Source organism: Varanus komodoensis, unplaced genomic scaffold (genome assembly GCF_004798865.1).
Source record: "Varanus komodoensis strain SLA01 unplaced genomic scaffold, ASM479886v1 scaffold5, whole genome shotgun sequence".
Taxonomy (NCBI): domain Eukaryota; kingdom Metazoa; phylum Chordata; class Lepidosauria; order Squamata; family Varanidae; genus Varanus; species Varanus komodoensis.
In genome coordinates, this window is record NW_025336087.1 from 51817393 (window position 1) to 51839866 (window position 22474).

The window sequence follows — 22474 nt, forward strand, 5'->3', positions numbered from 1 at the left end:
CACTGGCTTGCAAATTATTGCTAACCTCATATTCTGCTCGGCTACTAGATGCTTACTTGTTGATGCCCCCCCCCCCCAAAGCAACAGTTGCCTCTGCAGCTTCATAAAGCACCTTTGTTATCATGTTCATTTTTCACTGCCCAAATTCAACCGGCACAACTTTTCCCCAGCTCCTATCTGGGTGGTTAAGGAGTCCAGTTGCTTAGACTAGCCACCAGGCATAAATGCCTGTTAAGGATCCACATGCGGATACCAAATTATACAAAAACCTAGAAGGAAGGCCTGCTCCACAGACTGGAATGCCCAATGATCATACTGGTGCTCAGAGAGTACTGCAGGCCCCAGCTGCTGCTTGTTTGTCCCCGCACATTTCTGATTCTGCAGAAGCTGCATTGAGCAAGAGGTTGCGCTGGGTGATCCCTGAAGTCATTCTGATTCCATGAGTCCACTGAGCTGCTTGCTCAGTGGACAAGCCCTGGTGGATCATGCCCAAAACAAATAACTCCAACCGTGAACTAATTGTAGACTGGCTGTTCAAAAGGGTTATGGGAAACAGCTCAGATGACCAGAATGTAATCGAGTAAACATATAAAACAAGTTTCAACATGTGTGGCTGAGTTACCAGAGTAGAGCTCAGAACTCACAAGACTAGAAGTTTGTCATGCCATTTACAAAAAGTACCATGCAGGGGAGAGAAAATAATGCATTTCAGTAAGCAGACAAGGCAGGCTTTTGCTGAACAAAAGCAGCTTTGTCTTTCCATTATGTCATGAATCCTAATTAGAAGCAAATATATTTCAGTGTTGGTTCAGATAGGCTTGTTTGCATAGTTGCACGTTCTTAATATAGCTTTAAATGCAATGAGGAAAATATTAGATCGGAGAGTTCTTTCCATGCTGGTCTCACAATGAGAGGCAGATTATATGAATGTATCATCTTTCTTCTATATGGTTGAAATATTGGTAGAAATGGCCATAGAAAAATGGGGGTTGAGAACAGGAAAAATTGATTTATAAAGAAGTCCCCCTGAAAATGTATTATTCTAAATGATGTGGATGAATTAAAATCTCTGGCTCAGATACAAAGGGTAAACTCCAGTACGCCCCACAACAAAAAGGGGGGAAGGGGAGGATGGCAAGGCAGAAACCTGATGAAAAACTTGGGGCACACTGGATATTACATTAATGATGTGTTCAAACAACATGTGTAGCATTGGGCACATTTCTTTCTGAACACACATGAAAACAAACTTGAGCCAGGAGGGGGCACTCTGTTAGTTAACTCTTTTCCCTGCACTTCTTTTCTGTTGAAAATCACCTATTCAACGTTGATTTTGGCCCCAGAAGCACTCTGTATTAAAACTAATGCCTTCTGGGGTGAATAGTCTATATGTGATTTTTGGCAGGGAGTTAGCATCCCTTCTGTCACACATCATTCTAATTCAGATCAAAGCCTCTGACTGGCTTCTACACTTTTCATGACCATATCTGGTCCTGAGCATATGGGACAGTATCCAGTGCTGCCATTCAACTTATGCTATTGATGTAGCACTAACTTAAGTGGCCTTTATTGCAAAGTCAGCGATATGCTGGAATCTGGATTTTAGCCCTTAGAAGATACCATAATTCTATTGTTTACATGGGAGAAAATCACACGAAAAGGAGCATTCATCCTGCATTTTTAATTTTTGATACAAAGTAGGGTTGTGATCAATTTAAACATTCATTTGGATAGCTATATGTACTGAAGCATCTACCTATGCATTATGCTGCATCACAGGCCTTGAACTGCAGCTGAAGTACTGTCTGATGCTTACAACTGGTGATCCTTGGGGATGGTTTTGCAACTGCATAATGCTCAGCTATACTGCAGAGATTAAAAGCAATCCCTTTGTGTTTGAATGTATGTTCTAGACATGCCACATTCATATTTCTCTTCTTTCTTAAGCCAATGCCAGTTCATAAACTCAAGGAACTGATTCACATAGGGAGATAAGTGGAATGAAAGCATTTGCATAACTCTTTGTAACTAGTGTTCTATTAGATGAGCAGATGGAGAGTATAATATTTCCAGATCATGGTCAATAAAGCAGCTTCCTAAAAAACTCAAAACGCAAAGATGTTTCTCTAATGGTGCCCCTGATCTTCAACTCTGTGCCTGCTTGTTAATCCTTAAACTAGCAATTGGCCTGTAGGCGGACTCTTGCTTCCTGAGGGATGCTGCCTATCACCTACCCATTTCTTCTCCCGCAGGACACAATGCATTAAACTGCAGTATGTGGATGTCTTTTTTAACCTATAGAGTTCTACATGGCTTGAGACCGCAGTAGCTGCCGGAATGCCTCTCCCTGCAGCAGTCGGCCCATCTGAAGTCTCCCCTTAGCTGCTACCTCCAAGGAAATCTCGACTGGTGGCAGCAACAACTTCTCGGTGGCAGCCTCTCTGATTACAGGACATTCTAAATGGTTTACAAATATGTTGTCTGAATGGCCACCTACATCTATATGACCCCACCCATGCATTAAGATCAGCAGCAGAGGCCCAACACTTTAGCCCTGCAAGGAAAGTGCAAGCCATCCAGAGTTACATCGAAATCACCCTCCAGGATGGTAGTTTTCTCAAGCTACAATACTTCCTTCCACCATTCTACTGCTGCTCCCAGACATCCTTCCAAGATTTCAATGGCCTTCCTGGGTTTAGATGGTAGAAAAGAGAACAGAACTGCATTTCACTCACATACCTATGAAAACTCAGCCCAAACCTCCAGATGACTTTATTCAGATGATTCAGGTTTCTGTTGAAAAGGATAGGGATAAGACAAAACATGAGGCACCTCAAATGTCAGTGGCCAAGGAGTGGAATAAAGACTGCTTTCCCAGGAAGGACTGGAGCAGGGCCACTGCAACCTCATGTCCCTAAGACCTATACCAGATATACAGTCCAGAAAGATACCATGATCAATGTTACTGAAAGTTGCTAAGAAGTCCAGAAGAAGTAATAAGGTTAGACTTTCCCTAAACATTCCCTAGGGTAAGCGATCAACAATCATGAGCAAGATAGCCTCTGTCCCAAACCTAGCCTGGAAGCCAGACTGGAATAGTTCTAATCAGCCAGATCTGCCTGAATTTGACATGGCGCTACTCACTCTAAGTCCTTCGTTGGAAATGGTAGTTTTAAAACTGAGCAATAATTATCCACAGCCAAAGTATTTAAACCTAATTTCTTCATCAGTTGTTGTACTATTGCCTCTTTCAGGACTGCTAGAACTAGCCTGTACCTTAATGAAATCTCAATCGCATCCATACTGTAAGCCCAGCCCAGGCAGGCTGCACTAGCCAAGAGGGACAGGGATCTAAAGAAAAAGTGGAAGGCCACAATCTTTCAAGAAGCTTGTCAGTTATCTTGTTAGGCTGCACAACCGGCAAGGTATCCATAACAACAAGGCCAGATGGTGCTATGGCTATCTCCATCTCTGCTTCTGTCAAAACTGTGCCATCCGAATTGGAACAAATGTAAACAATGTTAACTCCAAATGCAATGCAGAATGATCAATTAACACTAAAAAAATTGCCACACACAGCAAAATTATACCAGCTAAACAACCACGCAGGTCATAAGAGACAAAATAGAGGACAATCCTGCAAACGCTCTCCTAGTGCTTGAGCTCGAAGAGGAAATGTTGCAAAACAGGTCCTACTGTTTTGAAGCCTCACTCTAGTAAGAGCTGTGATGCTGTTAGATTGGACCACACATCTCAGTAGCACGTGGCAGGTGCAGCCACTGAAAACCCTGCCACAACAGTAGCCCAGGGAAAAGGGGAGCGTTGAGGGGGGAACACATCAAGGCAACAGGGTCGGGGAGGGAGTTGTGTGCTTCATGGGTGAGCTGGATGCCAAGATGGATGACAAGCGTAGATGGGCTACGGTTCCCATCCTCAATAACCAAGTGTGGGTGCTTCCAGATGGACAGTGCCTACAGCTCTCTTTCAAAAGGCATAATGCCGTTACTCCATCCTCCCCTCCCCTAATGTGTGTGCACGCACACGCGCACGCCGTAAAAGGGAAAATTATGGAAGAGGGACATTGAAGGTAATGAGAGGATGGAAGATGAGGACTTCTGAATCTTACCCTGCCACCCCATCTAGTGAATGCCATGTTGGAGGGAAAGCAGTTACACAATTAAAAGAAAAACCCTCATCTGGAAGCAGCCATGTGCTTCATCTGGACTCTTTCAAAAAGTCATTTTAGTAGAAGATAATCATAATGTACATTTCAACATGCACTCAAAAAGCTTTGGTGATTCAGCACTACTTTGTGCCTCTTCTCATTTTAAAAGCATTCCATTCATCATTCCACAATATGGTAATGCTTTTAACAACGATGGGTGTTTTGTGTATGATGACCAGTATCCCATAAAATACAAGATATTCACTTGATGAGGACTAGTCCGGCATTCTGAACCTACCGAGAGCAGACACATGACAAGAGGGAGGGCTCCAGTTGCATGGAAAATTGGTAACCTCCCAGGATACAGCAGCCTGAAGCTAAACCCTCTTTAGACAGTCGCCTTTCATGAATAGAAGGTGACAGATGTGATCACAGAGAGGGACAGTGCTGGGGAGCTCCTTCTCTTCACGTGCTTGCCCTGTTTGGAATCTAAATGCACAAATAGGGCTATTATATACTTTTCAATAATATTGTTTCTGCTTTCTTCCAAGAATAAAAAATACCTTTTAAAGTAACTACATTATAAAAAGACTACCAACAGCAAACATGTGTCTCGGGATATCTTTCCTACAAAGCCAAAAAAATGTTTTGTTGCCTGTTTGTGAATATGTTAACAGAGATTTGCATTTCAATCCAGAAATATATTTTGGGAATGCCGTCAGTGCCATTATCATGTACTTGTCATTGGTGTAACATAGACAGAAAGCTAGGCCTGTAAGAAGGGCTGCGCTGGATCTGACCGAGGCTCGGTCCCACAGTCAAGGGCAAGGAAAGGATCATGCAAACAGATGTGTGGAATGTTCCCTCCTCTCCAGGTTGTCCAGCAACTGGCATGCATGGGCACACTGTCTCTGATACTGGAGCTACTTAAATATCTCTCTTTCGCAGCTGAAATTGCATAGCATTATCTCATAGGAGGAAAGAGGAACAGCAATAAGAATGACTTCATTAACCATTCTTCTCCCATACAGGGATCCTGAACGGTAAGAATGCACCCCTTTGTAAATCATCATGAAAACTTAAAAATCTTCTACTGTCACCAATTGGTACTGCACACTAAAGCTGTTTTAGAACTACTGTTTTGAGATACTTCTTTCAAAGGCATGTCAATGGCGTAAGTTATGTTGAATTACAGCTGGTTTTAAGAGTACAACATTGCCTAGAAATGCTGTCCCTAAAGTTTTTTAGACATGTTGCAAGGCTACCTGGAGGAGAGAGGCTGCCATCAAGGGCCTCGGTTCGTGAATCTATCTCGACCCATCTCTCAGCTGCAGAAGCCTTCAAGTGGAAAACGCTTTTGGAAGGAACTGCAGGGGATATCTGAAAAGTCATTAAAGAGCCAGTGGTGGTGCTCTTTCACTGAGTCCTGAGATGGGGCTAAATTTTGTGCAAATTTCGCTGGTGTGCAGGGCTATGCAGATGAAAGGAAATGATAACCTGTGGGGAGGAGGGGAAGCCCTTCATCTCCTCTGCCCCTGACACCACTTCCTTTTTTCAAAGAATGCAAAGGTGAATGATGCCTCCCCAACATCCCCCTGGTGAAGGTGGAAGTCTTGTGCTATAACAGCACTATATAATGGTAACATTTAAACTTAAGCAAAAAACCCCTTTAAGATCAATTCTCCTTTTTAGAAATGTGATGAACAGTGGAGACGGTGATCTTTTAAAGTTTTTTAAAGTTAACATTTTTAGCAAGAATGTCATGTGGAAATTGTCAAAAGGTTTCTCCCTATATTCTGTGTGTCTTGGGGGGGGAGCATTTTGCACTAATTAAAAACAGATTAAAAAAATAAATAGGGTCATACAATGGCAAACACAACAAGACTAATACTCAATGGATGCTCAGCTGTGGTGTAGTAGTAAATCCTGAGGTGTGGGAAGCTTCTTGATGGTTCCCACAGCCCCACCCACAAAAAGAGTTCAAAGATATGGGTTGCTTTGTTGATCCTTCTTCTATCAGTTTCCATATCCACTGAAAAGTTTTTGTAAAGCTAATGGGTCTTAATTCCCCATTAAGGACCAAGCCACCCCAAAAAACTTTGCAGTGCAATAGAGAGCAATATATTGTTGGTGGGAAAGTTCATTTCCCCCCAATCGCTTTCAGTACTGCCACTGAGCTCACAGTGAATACAGAAGCCTGAGGGGGAGCATGGAAGATCACACCAGTGGCCCGGCTAATTAAACAGCGCCTGCACGCCACGCCTTTGAGGCCTGCCCCAAGACAACACCAGTGTGGTGCTGTGAGAGGCTCACTTTCCTGATTCACCACTGACTACCGTATTTTTCGCTCTATAAGACGCACTTTTTCCCTCTCAAAAGTAAGGGGAAATGTCTGTGCGTCCTATAGAGCGAATGTGTGTGTGCCCGACACCCGGGACGCTGCCGGCCTGCCAGCACCACATGGCACCATCTGGCCGGCACGCGCTCGGCATGCCGTGCCCCCCCCCCCCCCCCCGGCGCAGATGAAAGCAGTGCCACTCAGGGGGAGTGGTGTGGAGGAGGAGGAGCCGCAGGCTTTAACCCACCGGCCGTACAGAGAGACGGACTGCTCACCCCCACCACCCGGGAAGACCTGCCGCCACCACACTGCCCGGAAGACCACTGCTGGCACGCTGCTGGCCCGGCTGCACCACGTGGCACCACCTGGCCAGCACACGCTTGGCGCGCCCTGCTCCGCCCCCCCCCCGGCGCAAGTGAGAGCTGTGCCACTCAGGGGGAGGCGTGCAGAAGAGGAGGAACCGCGGGCTTTAACCCGCCGGCCGCACAGAGAGGCGGACTGCTCAACCCCACCACCTGGGAAGACCTGCCGCTGCTGCCACGCCGCCCGGAAGACCACCGCCACATGCTGCCGGCCCCACATGGCACCATCTGGCCGGCACGCACTCGGCGCACCCTGCTCTGCCCCCCTCCTCCGGCACAGGTGAGAGCTGTTAATCACAGGTCGGTGTGTGTTTTCAAATGGCAACCCGTCTTTTAATGAAGCCCATGGGGAAGTGATGGGGAATGTGCCTGTGATTATCAGGAAGCTTTCCATGGATCCCTCCTCTAAAAACTAGGTGCGTCTTATGGTCAGGTGCATCATATAGAGTGAAAAATACGGTATATCAAATTTTTGCTCTTTGAGCAAGATCCAAAGAATGCGTCTGCACCTTTGAAGGCTGCGTTATACTTCCATTCTCTGGAAGTCAGACTTTTTGCAGTCTAAAAATAGAAAAGAAAAATCAAAGAGGAAATGCAAGATGTCAATGTTGGACTGAGAGTGTCATATGGACAACCATTAAAAACTGAGTGAATGAAGCGTGGCAATTCCACACTGAAGATCTAGTGTGGAAGCACCCATTGCACACGCTTATTTTCTGAAACACCAACTCTTACTTTCTGGATGTTAGGATCGTGCCCACACATCCCACACTTCAATCATTTAGGCACCTAAGTTTCACTCTACTATCATTTTGATCACCAAGTCCAGGGGTCGGCAACCTTTAACACTCAAAGAGCCATTTGGACCCGTTTCCCACACAAAAGAAAACACCAGGAGGCGCAAAACCCTTTTGACATCTAAAATGAAGATAACACTGCATATATCGTTTTTTTACCTTAATGCTATTTATATCTTCATTATGATTTAGCTGCAGCTCTTGTTCAGTCATAAAAACTATTATTTTCAATCTTACATTATAAACTAGTAGGACTCCTTTAATATATTTTGAATAGGAGAACAGTTTCCTGAGGAGTCAAAGTCAGTGCTAAAGGGCTGCATGCATTAAACAGCAAACCCCATAAGTTCATCAGCAGTAAAAGCAAATGAATCTACCCACGTATCATTAAACATTTGGTTTTCTTCAGAAACTTTTCTTCGATTTATCCATGGTTGGCCTATGGGGGGGGGGGGAGCTCAGTAAATTGGTGTGGGTCCGCAGATCAGCAGCTGTGCTGGATATAGGTGTGTTTAGTGACTGATTAGCAGATAAACAGTCAAATGCTGTGAATTGTGACAGGTCTCAAGCACAGTTTTTAACATTCAGATGAAGGAGATTACATTGGGACAAAGAGAATCTTTTCAGCAGTCATGTAACATGAGAGCCTGCAGGAAGCTTGTTTAGCAGAGGAATGTAGCAATTTACTTAACCAGCTGATTTACTTAACTAACTAGTGCTAGTTCCTGAGTGGAGCTTCCAGCAGTTCAGCAGCTGTGCCGGTGTGTGTTTTGAGCAACAGAGCCGCAGCAGGTGGGCTCAAGAGCCACGTGCGGCTCCGGAGCTGCAGGTTGCCGCCCCCTGACCAAGTCTGAAATCCAATCCACAATGTACTCAAGAACTACTTTACATATATTCATGTACAACACAGGTGTTTGCCAAAGTAAACCAATATAGCTTACCAAACAAAGATGTAACATGTGACCCCACGTACCAGCAGTTCTTTGGGGACCTGTCTACCCTTGTTGCTGTACCTCATCAGACACCAGTATACTGTGGCATTTTGGTGGCAGCTCTAAGTCTCACTGCAATCAATGTATTGTTACCAGTATTTAGTGAAGAATAACTCACATATTCCTCCCCCACCATCTAATTCATAATTAAAACAAATCTAGGTGGTGTCCATCTCCAGTTTAACTTGGCATCAAGGCAAGGCCCTTTCTGTTGGATGGCCTGGCCTGGAAGAGTCTGCTTCTATTTCATTCTTCTTTTAACTGAGCAGCCTTCATGCCCCCACCAACGAAGGCAATGGGGGGAGGGGGGAGGAAGGCCCAGGCATGCCAGGAGGATTCAGCAGAAGCCCAGGTCCTTTCAAAGTGCTCCATTACCTAGGCCCAGGTCCATTAATGTCAGGACGTACACAAACATCTTTGAAGTTTCAACCATTTCATACCTTTTTGGATGCATTTCAAGAGGCCCTTGGCTATTTCTGATCAGATGCAGCCTGTGGACTCTTACATTCAGGGTTTCAAAGGCAACTCTGAATATGCTTGTGCTGACCTGGCTCATAGACCAAGTCTCTGTCTAAATAAGCTAATAACTTTTCCTAAGCGAGCTCATTTAATATTGGTGGAACAAAATACTGAGAGATCATTGCCTGAAGACCTTCTATTAAATCTAAATTGCTGAGGATTTTCAGACCACAACAAAACTTTGTATTTACTATGCTGCTCAAAGACTGGGCTGAAGGAAATATGATAAACAATAGATGCATTCTTGGTTCAAACTATGCATATCTGAAGTTAAAACATGTCCCTCTGTCCAAACATATGAAAAGTCTGTTCATTCATTCATTCTCATTCATTAATATAAACACATCTTGTTTCCTTAAAAATTCTACTAGAAAAAAATTAGCAAAGTATGAGCCTTATGTAAACAACAAACAGCATTTCTTCCTAATATATCTTGGACTTACCGTACATTTGTTTGGCTTCTCCCCTGAATGTACTCTCATGTGAATCAGCAGTTTGTAACGGGCATTGAAAGGCTTGTATCTGCGAGGGCATCCAGCCCAGAAACAAGTGAAATCCTCTCCTTTCCTCTGGTCTATGTGAATTTTTTCTATATGCCGTACAAGTTCTTCTTGCTGATCATAGGTAGCACTGCAGTCTATCCAGCGACAGCTGTGCTTGCCATTAAAATCATCTAGTTCACCGTCCTCTTCTAGGAGGGGCCCTTGGACAGTCGGTGGTAAGGAAAGCTGTCGAGAACGACTGATGAGGTCATGCTGATGTGCGTGGTATGGCGGTGGTGGACCATGTGGTGGAGGAAGCAGTGGGGGCACCAGTGGAGCAGCAGTGGGCAGGTCATTTGCACTGCCAGAAAAATCACCCACACGTCCGCTCTTTAACACGCCCGCAGACTGGCTCTCTAACAGAGACATACCTTGCTGAACAACCATGTTGTTTGTGACCACTGGCTGCAGGCTGTTCTGCTCCAACTGCTGCATGCGCTGGTATTCAGCGTTTCCATTTTCACTGTAGCCTTGGAGGGCAACGTTACCATTAGCCACAAGGAGTCTTTTTTGAGGATTTGGAATAGAGCAAGTTTGGGGAATGCAGCTTCCCCTTATTCCCAAGAAATGCCCATAGACCTCAGGCTGAGGGGAGATGTTTGATGGAGATGTCCTTGAGCCATTTATGTAAGCAACAAGGGAGGTGGGAGATGTACGGATTATCGTATTGAAGTCAATCCCGATGCCGTCAGACAAAGGGGACAGAGAGAGAGCTCTCTTTTTGGCTGAATGAGACCTGGCTGATGAATGGTGAGGGCTGGGATAAGGAGAATGGTTGTTTTCCATACCAAACAAGTAAGATGGAAGTGAGCTAGAAATGTTGTTGGACATGGACATTCCAGATGCAACACTTGCAGTGTCACCCAGCTCACTGCCGTTTTGGGATCCTTGGCTGGAAGGAAGAGAAGGGAAAATTCTGTAACCATGAAACCACTCTTGTTTGACACTCTGTATTGACTGGCTTTCTGACAGGCTTAAGGTTGTGGATGCCAAAGATTCACGTGACATAAGGGATCTGCAGTAAAGACAAAGTAAGAGAACAAGAATGCCATCTTAACAACTTAAATTCTAGTTTTTGGCAGTTATAAGAAACAACTGGCATACTTATGTACTCAGTGGTCTGCTACTAATTATCAATAATTGAGATCAAGTGTTGATCTTTGGCTTTACATACACTGAGCTACATACAAATGTGCCCTAACAATATTGGGTGGTATCCAACACGGCACAAGGGCATGAGAACACTCGTGCAAGGAGAATTGCCCCTCCTCCTTGCTGTAGCTCCAAGCATCCCCCATAAATTCCCTTCTGAGGATCACGGCGCTCTCAAAATAGTAACTATGATATTAAAAGTCCTGGCAGTGTGGTTCAGGGGCAGGAGGGCAGAATTAGGGGGAAATGTGCAGAAGCAGTTTATGCTCATGCATCAAGGGATACCATTCACTGACTATCAGATACCTATAAGTCCCTGTCCGTATAGATAGTCCATGCACACTAGCTAAAGTTTAGTTCACATTTTCATAGTACACTGTGATGTTCTACAATTCATAACTCCTACATCCTGGGAATAATCCCAAAAGAACATATTGAACACCAACTTCTATAAAAACTCTTTTTTCTGACTGACCTTTTTTCTGATTTTAAAGATGTTTTAAAATTGGAAGTCTGATGCTAACACAAATTCTAAACTGCTGCTTCTATTTTAAATTCTCAAGATATGCACCAGGAAGATTAATCCCAAGATGAATGGTGCAAAAACTTGCCCTGAATTTGTCAACATGAAAACAGCTTTGTTGTACAAAAAGAGAAAAGAACAGAAAGACATGTAATTCAAGACCTTGTATCAGATGGAGGTATATTCTGGTTTGTAGCATTCATAGCCCTCTGTAAGCTAGGGCTGATTTGGTTGTGTGCTGTTGAGACCTCTTGGGCAGGAGGAGAAAGAGGTCCCAGTCTTTGAACCATCATTGGACTGCTGGTGACTATTAAATTGTTGCAGCTGCTTTTCCCAATGGATTTGCACCAAGGTCCAAAGGCAAGATCCCCTAAAAGGAAGTCAGACAAACTTTTAAGTCACCTTCTTAACATGGCAGAACTAATCTCACCCCCAACCCCACCAGCTACAGAAGGTAGAAAAAAGCATAGCCTTGTTGACACTTTGCTCGCTCACTCCTAGTTCTCAGGAGTTGCAGGACTGTAAATCGCCTAGTCACAGAATACCCATTTTTTAAAAAAGCAAAGTGAATCAGGAATGCCCATATGATTTGGCAAATTAAAATTAGTTGTAGTTTTTGATTAGTCTCACAATGCCAGCTTCCCTGTGCTTTATTCCTTCTGTCCTTTCTTTCTACTTATATCCCTTAAATATTTATTCTGAAATGATCTGACCTATAAAACCCATTATTCCAAAGAACAATTCAAACAAAAGAAGACACCTTTGTGAGATTAATCCTAATGACAGAGTTTCAAAATGTAAATAAATAAATGTGTCTCCTTCCAGTTTTTGGCTTGTAATGTGTTACATTTTAATCAAGTTTTCTTGTAGATGTGGAAGCAATTTCTACACCTCCATTCACTGCAACCATGTCTTGTATAAGGCTGTAATTTATGAATCTTACCAGTGGTAACCTCAGAGATCATGGATCAAATATACCAGTCATACACTAACATTTTCTTAGGTTAACATGGCAGATTGGATGTTCCTTTCATAAAGAAAACTGAGATTTTCATCATTTCAATATGAGTTTTCAGTATTAAATTATCAACACATGCATACAACAGAAGCTATTCCATAGCAAGGGGCCTTCACTAAAATCTTTACAGTTGTCTATTCTATGTATTGTGTTAATACGAGCAACCCAAGTGGATCAAAGCACAAGATGTTACACTGATGCAAACTGATTACAAGCACTGGCAGTTTTCAAATCCTCCTTTTAACCCAAACTGAACAAAGGAATGGCAGTGAATTTCTCAGTAAACTGGTTTAATATGGCATAATCTTCAGCCAAGTATTTCACAGTAAAAACTGGGCAAACATTTTAAAGACATTTAGTGAACAAATTGCTATGCTGAAATACTATGACAGCAGGAAAGCTAAACCAACGCATCTTTACAGAGAAGCTTTTATTAAAGAAAGATAATTTGATAACACAAGGGTAAACATGAACTTGCACCATAAAAAATACTTCCCCAAAGCCACCATGTGCCTCCCACCTTCAATATCATGCATGGTTGTTTTCAAGAGGAAGCATGTAACCATAAGCAGGAGCACTACAGGGAGTACGTCCTTCTGTACGAACCCACTGTGCTTACCTGGGATGCAGTCCTGTGCCCACTGTCCTATATGTCCTATTGAACTCAATGGGGTTTACGCCTGAATAGCCGTGTGCAGGCATCCACTGTAACTGATCAACTGTAGCCCTGTCAGGACTATTAATGCAATCAGAGGTTGTGCATTAATAGAGCACAGAGGTTGTGCATTAATCAGATAGGAGATCTTTTCTTCCATAATATCTACTGCCCAATCTATGGAGGTTCTTCCCAAGGAGACTTATCAGGACAATCCTTTAAGACTTTAAGGGCCAGAGCAGATATCACTTTAAATGGGTGTCTTACAGTGGTGCCTTTTCAATTTCACCCTCGACTTTGGGATCCTACTCTGGTGGGTGGAGAGGATTTTTATGATCCAGATTGTGGGCCCTGATCCTACTCTAAAGTAAACATGGGGCAGGGGAGACATAGCTGCCAGACTCAAATAAAGACCCTAAGAATAATAATGCATTCTGCGATAGTGATGATGGTTTGCTGTTTGCTGCCACTGTGCTTTTGGTTTATTTTGTTGGGGCTGATCTTAATATTTACCTTACATTTATTCCATGAACCAGCCAGGGAGGCATTATATATCATTATAATTTTATAATTAAACACAACTATCATGTAAAATGTGAAGTGAACTAGTGCTGAAAAAATGAGACAATTGTGAAAGATAGTGGAAAGGAAGAGAGAGAGAGAGAAACAAAAACAGTGACGGAAAGCAGTCATTCTTTCCACCCAACTCCGCATCAGCACCTAGAACTAGACAGAAGAGGAAGCATTCAGAATAGGGCAGTCCTTCTCAGCATGCTTTGGGTCACAACTCAGATGCTTTGGATTACAACTCACATCATCCCCAACCACTGGCCATGCTGGCTGTGCATGATAGAAGTTGAAGTGCAAACCACCTGGACAGCAGGAAGTTAGAGCAGACTGGAATGGGGGGGGGGGGCACAATTCTCTTCTTGGCAGAAAGACACATTTTTGGAGCAGGAGTTGTTAAAACCCCAAGTGACAGAATATCTGAATTGGCAGGACCACAGAAGATGAGCAAGCTCACTTTCTACCAGCTCTGAGGAATGTTGCTACTCCAGTAGGAAACGCTAGTAACACCACTTAATGTTAACTGGCAAATTAAAAGAAACAAGAAACAAAATTTGCAGAATATTGAAAGAAAACTAGGGCAAAGACTAAAGTCACTGTGATTCAAAACAAAGCCAGAACAGATAACCTTAAAAGGACAACTTTTATCTCTGAATGCTGCCAAATGTAAACAGAGACCTTCCTGTTTCATGCATGACAAAACATTGCCTCTTACCTGCTATCTACAAATGTTAAATGAAAGCCATGCTCATTTCACCAGAATTCAAAAAGTTTAGCCAATGACAGCAAGGTTATCTGGTTTCTTAGAGGGGTGGTGCTAACATCGAACCATTTAAACAGAGTATCTGTATAATTAGACAGCTTGTACCTGATCAAACATGAGCTCATCAGGAGTAAAATGTCAGGAATGTTCGCAGTCAAGAGAACCGGCAATACAGGCACAATTTTGATACTTGATCCTGCTATGCCTCCAGCCGCTGGATGGTTAAAGGTGGGAAACTTATCAATAATAGCAAGAAGAGTTGTTCATTTCAAGAAGTAGGACCATGGGAGAATTAATCCACATTTATGTAAAAAAACTGTCCCAATGCAGTACATTACACAAACGCTATAGGAAAAACTGCACAAAAAGTAGGAATCTGACACTATATCTATACATCCCATGCTAGAAAGTGTACTTTATGCATATAGAGGCTAGTGCATGAATTAAAAGCCTTACCTGAGTCAGCCATACGGAACTCAACTATGGATGAATTATTTTCAGTAAAATCCACATGGCTGCTATCATATCTAAATCAGCCCTCAGGTACCAGCCCTCCTAAACACTCCAGCTGAAACAAGGTGACAATGTAGAGAAAGTGAATGATGCTGAATCACATTTAAATCTGTCTGTCCGTCCGTCCATCTGTCTTTCTATGAAATTTCTGCCCCCTCCATTAGCCAGGATGGTTCTCTGAGTGGCTGTACCTATGGTTGTCTGGGTGGAATGGAACTCATTGTATCACTAAATAGGTCATCAGCCAGTCCTGCGGCTCAAAGGCCCTCACAGCAGCTGTTGCCAAGGCTAACACTGGCCTCAGGTAGTCCCAATCCTACACGTTCACAGAGAAAAGCACAAGAACAGTTACAGAAATAAGAGACAATTTAGTTACATTGACAGACCCTCCCACATTTGGTGGCAACTCTGCCAGAACTGGCCGATCACAATATTGTGCGCTGACAATGCCTGCACATTTGCCAGGCATAAAAAGCATCAGCCACACACACATCAGCACATTGAGACAGCAAAGATGCCATCGTGGCATTGGAAATGGAATTGGTCCAAATCCTAGCAAGATATGTCAACAAATATGGAAAACAAAACAACAGCCTACAGAATGGAAACGTTCAATATATATTCCATGCCCCAAGAAAGGTGATGCTACAGAATGCAGCAACTACAGGACCATTGCACTAATTTCCCATGCAAGCAAAGTGGTACTTAATGTGCTGCAGCGAAGAATTTTACTCTATAAGCAGCAAGAAATGCCTGACGTTCAAGCTGGTTTCCAAAAGGAAAGAGGCACGCTATTCTGTTCCTGATCACTATGTATGGCTGTGAAAGCTGGACAATGAAGAAAGCTGACGGGAAGAAGATGGAGGCATTTGAACCATGGTGCTGGCGGAGAGCTTTGTGAGTACCCTGGACTGACAGAAAGCTCAAATCAAGCCAGAACTTGCCCAGGAAGTAAAAATGATGTGCTGTCATATTTTGGGCACACCAAGAAAGACCCACTGGAAAAGACAATCATATCAGGGAAAGTCAACGGCGGAAGATGAAAGAGAAGGCAAATATGCAGTGGATCAATTCCAGAAAGGAAGGCACAGCCCTGAGTTCACAAAGGCTGAGAACGGCTGTCAAGGACAGGACATTTTGGAGGGCCCTCATTCATGGGGTCACCATTCATTAGAGAGGGCTTGACGGCACATATACTCGTAACAACAACTCCCGAAAGGTGCAGGACCCCTGCAAGAACCAAGGGATGGTAACGCCACAGTGGAAGCACTGCTCGCTGCTGCTGGAGATGTTTTTGTCATATGAATGGCAGTGCAGGTGTGGCTCAGCCTTCCCAAGGCACTTGTTGGAACACTGCCTGGTTGCTGTGGCAGAACAGGTGGGATGGGATAGTAAAGAAGAAGAGCAGCTGCAACAGATGCTCATCTGCCCACAAGTATTGTAAAAGGGGCCGCCTGCGAATGCAATCTCGACCCAGTGGTAATCACTGATACAGAATTTGCAGCTGCAAGACTTTGGCAGGAGACTGTTATTTGGAGAAAATGACACAGTTGTAGTATTTGCTCTGGGTTCTCTTTTGTTTCTGCGCTCAGTTTAAAATGCTGGTTACCACTAGCAATGGATGCTTCTGGTTTCTCTTGGTTTCTTATTTTTCCAGTCTTAAATTCAATACATTCCAAATGTTGAGGCTTCTTTGAAGTTCACATTAAAAATGCATGAATTTTTGTGCACATTTCTCAAAAATTAATACAATTTTATCTAATATCCATTTTTGCAGGTAATTCCTATTGTAATGGATTTCTAATGCTATTTTCACGAATATGCACGTTTTGGTGTGCAACTTTCCCTAGTATAATTAATGTCTGTGTGTTTGTTTTAGGCTCTTGTTTTTTGTTTTAGACTGGAGAAATCCATTACAAAACATGGAGCAGTGTGCATTTCAAACGATAACTGAGTTCTGGTTCAACACATTGGTTCATAACTGTAAAATTATGGATGACCAGAAGCAGGAAGGGAGCATTTCTGCAGTTTGTGCCTTGTGTGGGAGACAATATTTTTGTTTTGAATGCCAAGAGTTGCTAATAGTGTTTTCTCTATTAGGAAGGAACAGGAGGAAACAGTTATGGCCATGCATGTTTTAGTACTTCATACATCCCGTTGGATTCTTCCCAAGGAGATGTTCAGAAGTCCTAGTGTGAGGCATAAGCACCCCCTCCCTAATGACCTTCTCCATGGCTTTCCCAGACAGTGTATTTGTCTATGCAACCTGTCCAGCATTGGGTCTACCTCTCTCAAGCTTTGGCAGCCTGAATGCTGTCTGTATTTTGCTGGGGCTGAAGGAAGAAACGGAACAGCTGATGTCAAGCTTGGTGACCTACACACTTTATACACCCTTCTTTTGGTTTCTCTCTCAGCTTTTCCATATGTTCCATTGCACAACCACTAGGTGGTGTAGTGATATAGCAGAATTGCACAAATACGGTAAGGTTTCATGATGCCATTCCTGGAGATACCAAACTTCATTTCTTTTTGGTTTTGGCTTAAATGTTTGCAAACAAAGGGAGGGGCTCTGGGGCGGGGATTCCCAATGTAATGCCCACAGGTATCTGGGGGGGGAAATCCCCATTTTCAAAATATATGTACTTGCTTTAGAATAAAATGTACACAACCTTCTAACAGTTATGCATAGGCTTCAACAAAGGAAATAAAATATCCAAGTAAGGATCCATCTGAAGGTGACATATGTATGCTACTTGTTCATATGTTCCTTTAATTAGAAACAGTATAAGGTCCTCAATCCTTTTCATTTAGAGGGTGAGCATTTATCCTTCCAATTTTGTAATAGCAGTCTTTTTAGCTGTCAAAAGGGTAGAAAGAATCCATTTCAACTTCTATTTATGAATTTTCAAGAAGCACGTAGATAACTTAAAAGACTGCCCCATTATAAAATTTATCTGTGGCATAACCTCCTCCCAAAAGGAGGCATCTACTGGACTTTGCCTAAATATTTGTATTGCACCATCAGTAATTAGCTGATTCTAAAAATTCCTAACTAGACAGACACTGCATGCAAAAGTTTCTGCTGAATAAGACGTAGCCTAAGATCCATAGACATGACAGGTATATGTCAAAGTTACATTCCACTGATCATTTTGTGGTGCAGCTAACCACAGTTTCTCAGATTCCCAAATGTCCAAAAAGTTTTGACAATAGTATGTAAAGCTCCCAAAAGGCACAATAAATGTCTTCTGAAGAAAAATCCCCAAGGTCAGGGTCATGACCAAGCAGTAACAACTCCAGTATGAACTTTTTGTTCAATGAGACCTGGAGCCAGAACTCACGTTACAGTGGTCAAGCTGGAACAGCCTGCTGGCAACACCCTCCGGATTATGACTTACCCTAACTGGAGTCATAACATGGACAGTCATCACAGAATTCTGGACCCTGGAGTTTCTATGTCAGGATCAGCGTTCTTCCGGAAGTGACACTGCCACGGATATCAGCACGCAACTCCACCCCCCACCCCACACTTCTTCCCATGCATTTCACAAAAAGGAAGTGTGCAGAAATGCCCTTGTTGCTTGGTATAAAGCTATTAAGTATGTATTCAGCCTGAAACAATTGGGTCTAGATTCCTGGTATATATTATCAGCTCTGCAGCCTTAGCTGACTTGGAGAAGTTTCTTCTTTCTAATCAGTGTTTCGAAAAAGTTGTTGGATGACATGATTTTATTTCCACCAAACCAGAGCCATTCAAGTGCTACCCTAATGAGGTCAACATGCAAAATCGAGAAGCTGCAACAGAGTGGTGTTTTATTCCAAATTGATGTGCTATGTATAAATCAAAACTGTCTTCATCGATAATTAAGCATTAATAATTAACGAGTGCAAACAACAAAATACTTTACGGAAATGTTTTAATCTGCTCAGTTCCTCATTCCTCTGTCTGCCTATTTTGCTGTTTCTCCTCTTTAGTTAGTTAATATCTAAGCTTCCGTCATCTCTGACACGCAACTAAATTCCACAATGATCTTCAAAGAATGTGGCTTTCATAAGGATTTTTGTTTTCTTTACTGTTGCAACTTAGGACATTTGTTTCATATAAATCTCTTTTCCCCCCTCGAGGGATTTTATATCTCACACCAAGGTTCCATTGCAAAATCTAATGAAGTTTTGCCTGCCTGAGTAAATCTCAGACGTGAGACATTTTTTCTCACATCTTGTAATGGGACTATCTATAAAGTATCACTCATCAAGGGTGCAGATAAAGGAGGGGGCTTGGACCAGTTCAAACAGAGCCAAGTGTGACAAAGTCTTTTAAAAGTGTGACACTTTTTTGGACTTTTCCAATCCACTCGATGCTAACACACAGCATAATCCCCCCAGTACGCTAAATGGTCCTGCTCCAACTAGGGTTATGGTTAGAGTTAGACTTGTGGTCACCCCAAAGCAGTGGAACTTAAGCTGACTGTGACCAGCTTGTTTCATTGGTTATGTTGGGATTCAATCCCATCTAGTCTTACCTTTTCTGAGGATTAAACCACATGTTTCTTAACCACATGTTAAGTTTATAACTTTCATCTTTGATTTATTAAAGAGGGGGAATTCGCATTGTAAATTCCAGCATTGCTCTTTCTTCTCCAGCTGCTTTCAAAAAGGAAACTGTTCCCCCTGAACTGCTAGGAGCTTAAGGGAACAAGTTCCCAGCAATGCCAACATTGAAAACCAGAAAATATGTGTGCAGTCCTAGCAGATGATAGCAAAATAAGCAAGAACTGGAAAACACCACATCAGATTTTGGGTGAAGAGCTACATAATGCTGTATAAAAGTTCACTACACCTGGAAGCACAATCCCCCTCCCCTCACACACCCACACCTCCCACTGCCTTTACCCAACAACTTAAAGGGTATGAGGCAGCACAGCCTGGAACAGCAGGGCCAGTCCGAGTTGACAACACTGGGCTAGATGCAGACCGTGGCCTGACTCCGAGTGAGTGCCTTCCAATCGGACCTTTTTAAGGACCTTGCTAACATGTCACAACAACCATGTCTGTGTTTAATCCCTGAGTTGTTCTAAACAAAGTAGGAATGAGCAAGTGTGCTGGTTCCCACCCCTGCTACACTCTGTCCCTGGGTTGTCAAGCATGAAGAGATGCTTTGGAAGGGGAAACAACACAGAGCTAGAACAGATGGTTAAACTATGGGTTCCAACTCTAGGTTGCCTCTTTCCCAACAACCCAGAAGTTCTGGTTCACACATCACACTTAACAACTTAGGGATGGAGCACCAGAGGTTGCTTGGCCCCAGCAGGTCAGACTGGGCCGTGGAAACCAGCATGCTTCCTCATTGACAACAACCTGGGTTTTTAAAAAAAAGATGGTTGGAACATCCATCCAAGGCCACTCTGGGAAGATCTACATTTTTACCAATACGTCATATGGCATTCACCCCAACCCATCTTCCTTACACTATTGCCATTATATCCTAGACTTCTTTGGAACACTTATATCATAACTCTTCTTTATTTTGCAATTTTTCTCCAGTGTGTGTGTGTGTGTGTGTGTGTGTCAGTGCATGCTAAACTTGTGGTACTGTTCTGTGGCCAGGAGAGCCGCTTCCATGGCTTGGTGGACTAGGAGGGGAAAAGGAGGTGTCCTCTTAGGGGTTCAGCAACAGAGCAGCACCTCTGAAGAGATCCTTCAGTGGCTTTCCCACCTCTGTCACTCATGGCTTCCCTCTCTGACCCACACACACATGCCCGGTGAGCTGGAAGTATAAAAGCAATGCCATTTCCTCTTTCAAAAAATAAAGTTTGCAGTGTCTATTCAAGTATGAAATGCCTGTCTGCTCAGAAGTCACACTATCTTCAGTGGCCTTATTCAGAAGTATGTCACTAACTTCGCTAGAACTAACCCATGGGAAAGTCAACAGGCGAGAGGAGCTACACCTGCTTTCCAGGACTTGCTTTAGAGGGGAGGGCCATGGGATTGCTGATCCTGCTACCTTCACCCCATGGGAGGCAGGAGAATGGCAGCGAGCGACACCACAGCCTCCTTCCATTTCTCCCCACCCCTTCTCCCTCTCCGTGATTTTTTGTGAGGGGCATGGGAAGCTGCCAAAAACTCAAAACAAAATACCTCCGTTCCTTTACTTCTTCACTCCAGCAAACCTGCACATAGCTAACTGGACTAAAAATAAACAGGCAAACTAAAAACAAACCAACAAACCAACAAAGACCAACCCTAATGAACCTTAAAGGCCACCTCCCTGCACACACTGCCTTTCCAATAACTCCTTCTTCTCCCTCAGCTGCCTTTGTGTGTGAGTCAAGACCACATTCTCAACACAGTGGAAAGTGGGTTGCCCTTGCCAAGCTGTATGACAGATGCTTCTTGCATCACTACTGCAACCGTACTCCCTCAGAGGTGAAGAGGCGCCAGAGTCGATCTCCCCTTCTCAACCATTCTAACAGTCTGTATTTTTAAGTATTTTGGGGAGTCTGCTGTATGTTAAATCACAGGAACAGAATTCTTTTACTCTTTTAATTTTAAGAGTGCATTGTGCTAATTCTGTCATTACTTTGAATTGCCTTGTTATAGACATTTATTATTGTTTTCTTTAAAATTAGATTGTAAGTTGTCTTGGGATAACTGTGATAAATAGCAGAATATAAATATAAAATATACAACATATAAAAGTTAATTCAGTAAAATATAATAAAAAATAAATATATATACCTGAAACAAAATACATAAAAGTATGAACACCTCTCTACATGCAAATATTGCACAGTCTATTCATAGAGTCCATTCTTCAGCCACCATTTGGGAGGACTAAGCCACCAAACACTGTCATGACATCAATCCCAGTGTAAGCACCACTCACATGGAAAAAGATGCACTGTATGCTCAGTAGAGCACTATCAGAAATGCCATCCGCTATGCATGGCCCCCGCCTTTTCCCGGCAGCTGGCCCAATCCCAGCCAATCCTGCATAACTGCAGCTCCACATGAGGAACAGACCACACTACAGAAGTTTAGAGCTGCAGCAGAACTATTAAGATTCTTAATGCTTCTCTTTGCTCTGCTGCTCCTAGGCAGGCATGAGGTATAGAAACAGATTTTATGTATTTTTTTTAAAATTACCTTAAAAAAGAAAAATCTAAGCGAAGCCCACAGTACTTTTCTGTGCATTGAAGCACAATAGGGCACCTCACAACATACAGCTTGCAAGACTGATATTCCACTTGTTTGATCTACTACTTACTTATTTCTATCCTGCCAATACCAGCAGCATAGTAATATATTTCTCAGAACTGTAAGACCAAGAGTTTCAAGTTCTGCATATAATGAACAGGAGGAACCATAGAAATTAAGCCGATCTAGAGCACATTTTTTTATGATGACCAATAAAAATTCCCAAAGGATGCGATCCTCTTATGATTCACTGCCTCTGGTCACTCATACATGAGACACTGGGTCTGATGGGTCATTTGTTTGACCTACGAGAGGCAGAGTAGATATCATTAATTTATTTTTGTTATGGGAAGTGGTACACTCACAAAGGA

At 43.0% G+C, this 22474-nt stretch overlaps 1 protein-coding gene across 11 annotated transcripts in view; it reads right to left on the minus strand.

Moving 5' to 3' along the window:
- GLIS3 (GLIS family zinc finger 3) overlaps positions 1–22474 on the minus strand; it is a 182389-nt gene that overhangs the window by 117555 nt on the left and 42360 nt on the right. For all 11 annotated transcript variants that reach the window (XR_006416243.1, XM_044445891.1, XM_044445886.1 and 8 more), the window contains 2 exons: positions 11553–11760; positions 9617–10730 (listed from right to left, as the gene is read on the minus strand). Coding sequence is in view for 10 of the 11 variants with exons in the window: in XM_044445884.1 (XP_044301819.1) it covers positions 9617–10730; positions 11553–11760 (1322 nt within the window). In the remaining variant the exon portion in view is untranslated. The remainder of the gene's footprint in view (positions 1–9616; positions 10731–11552; positions 11761–22474) is intronic.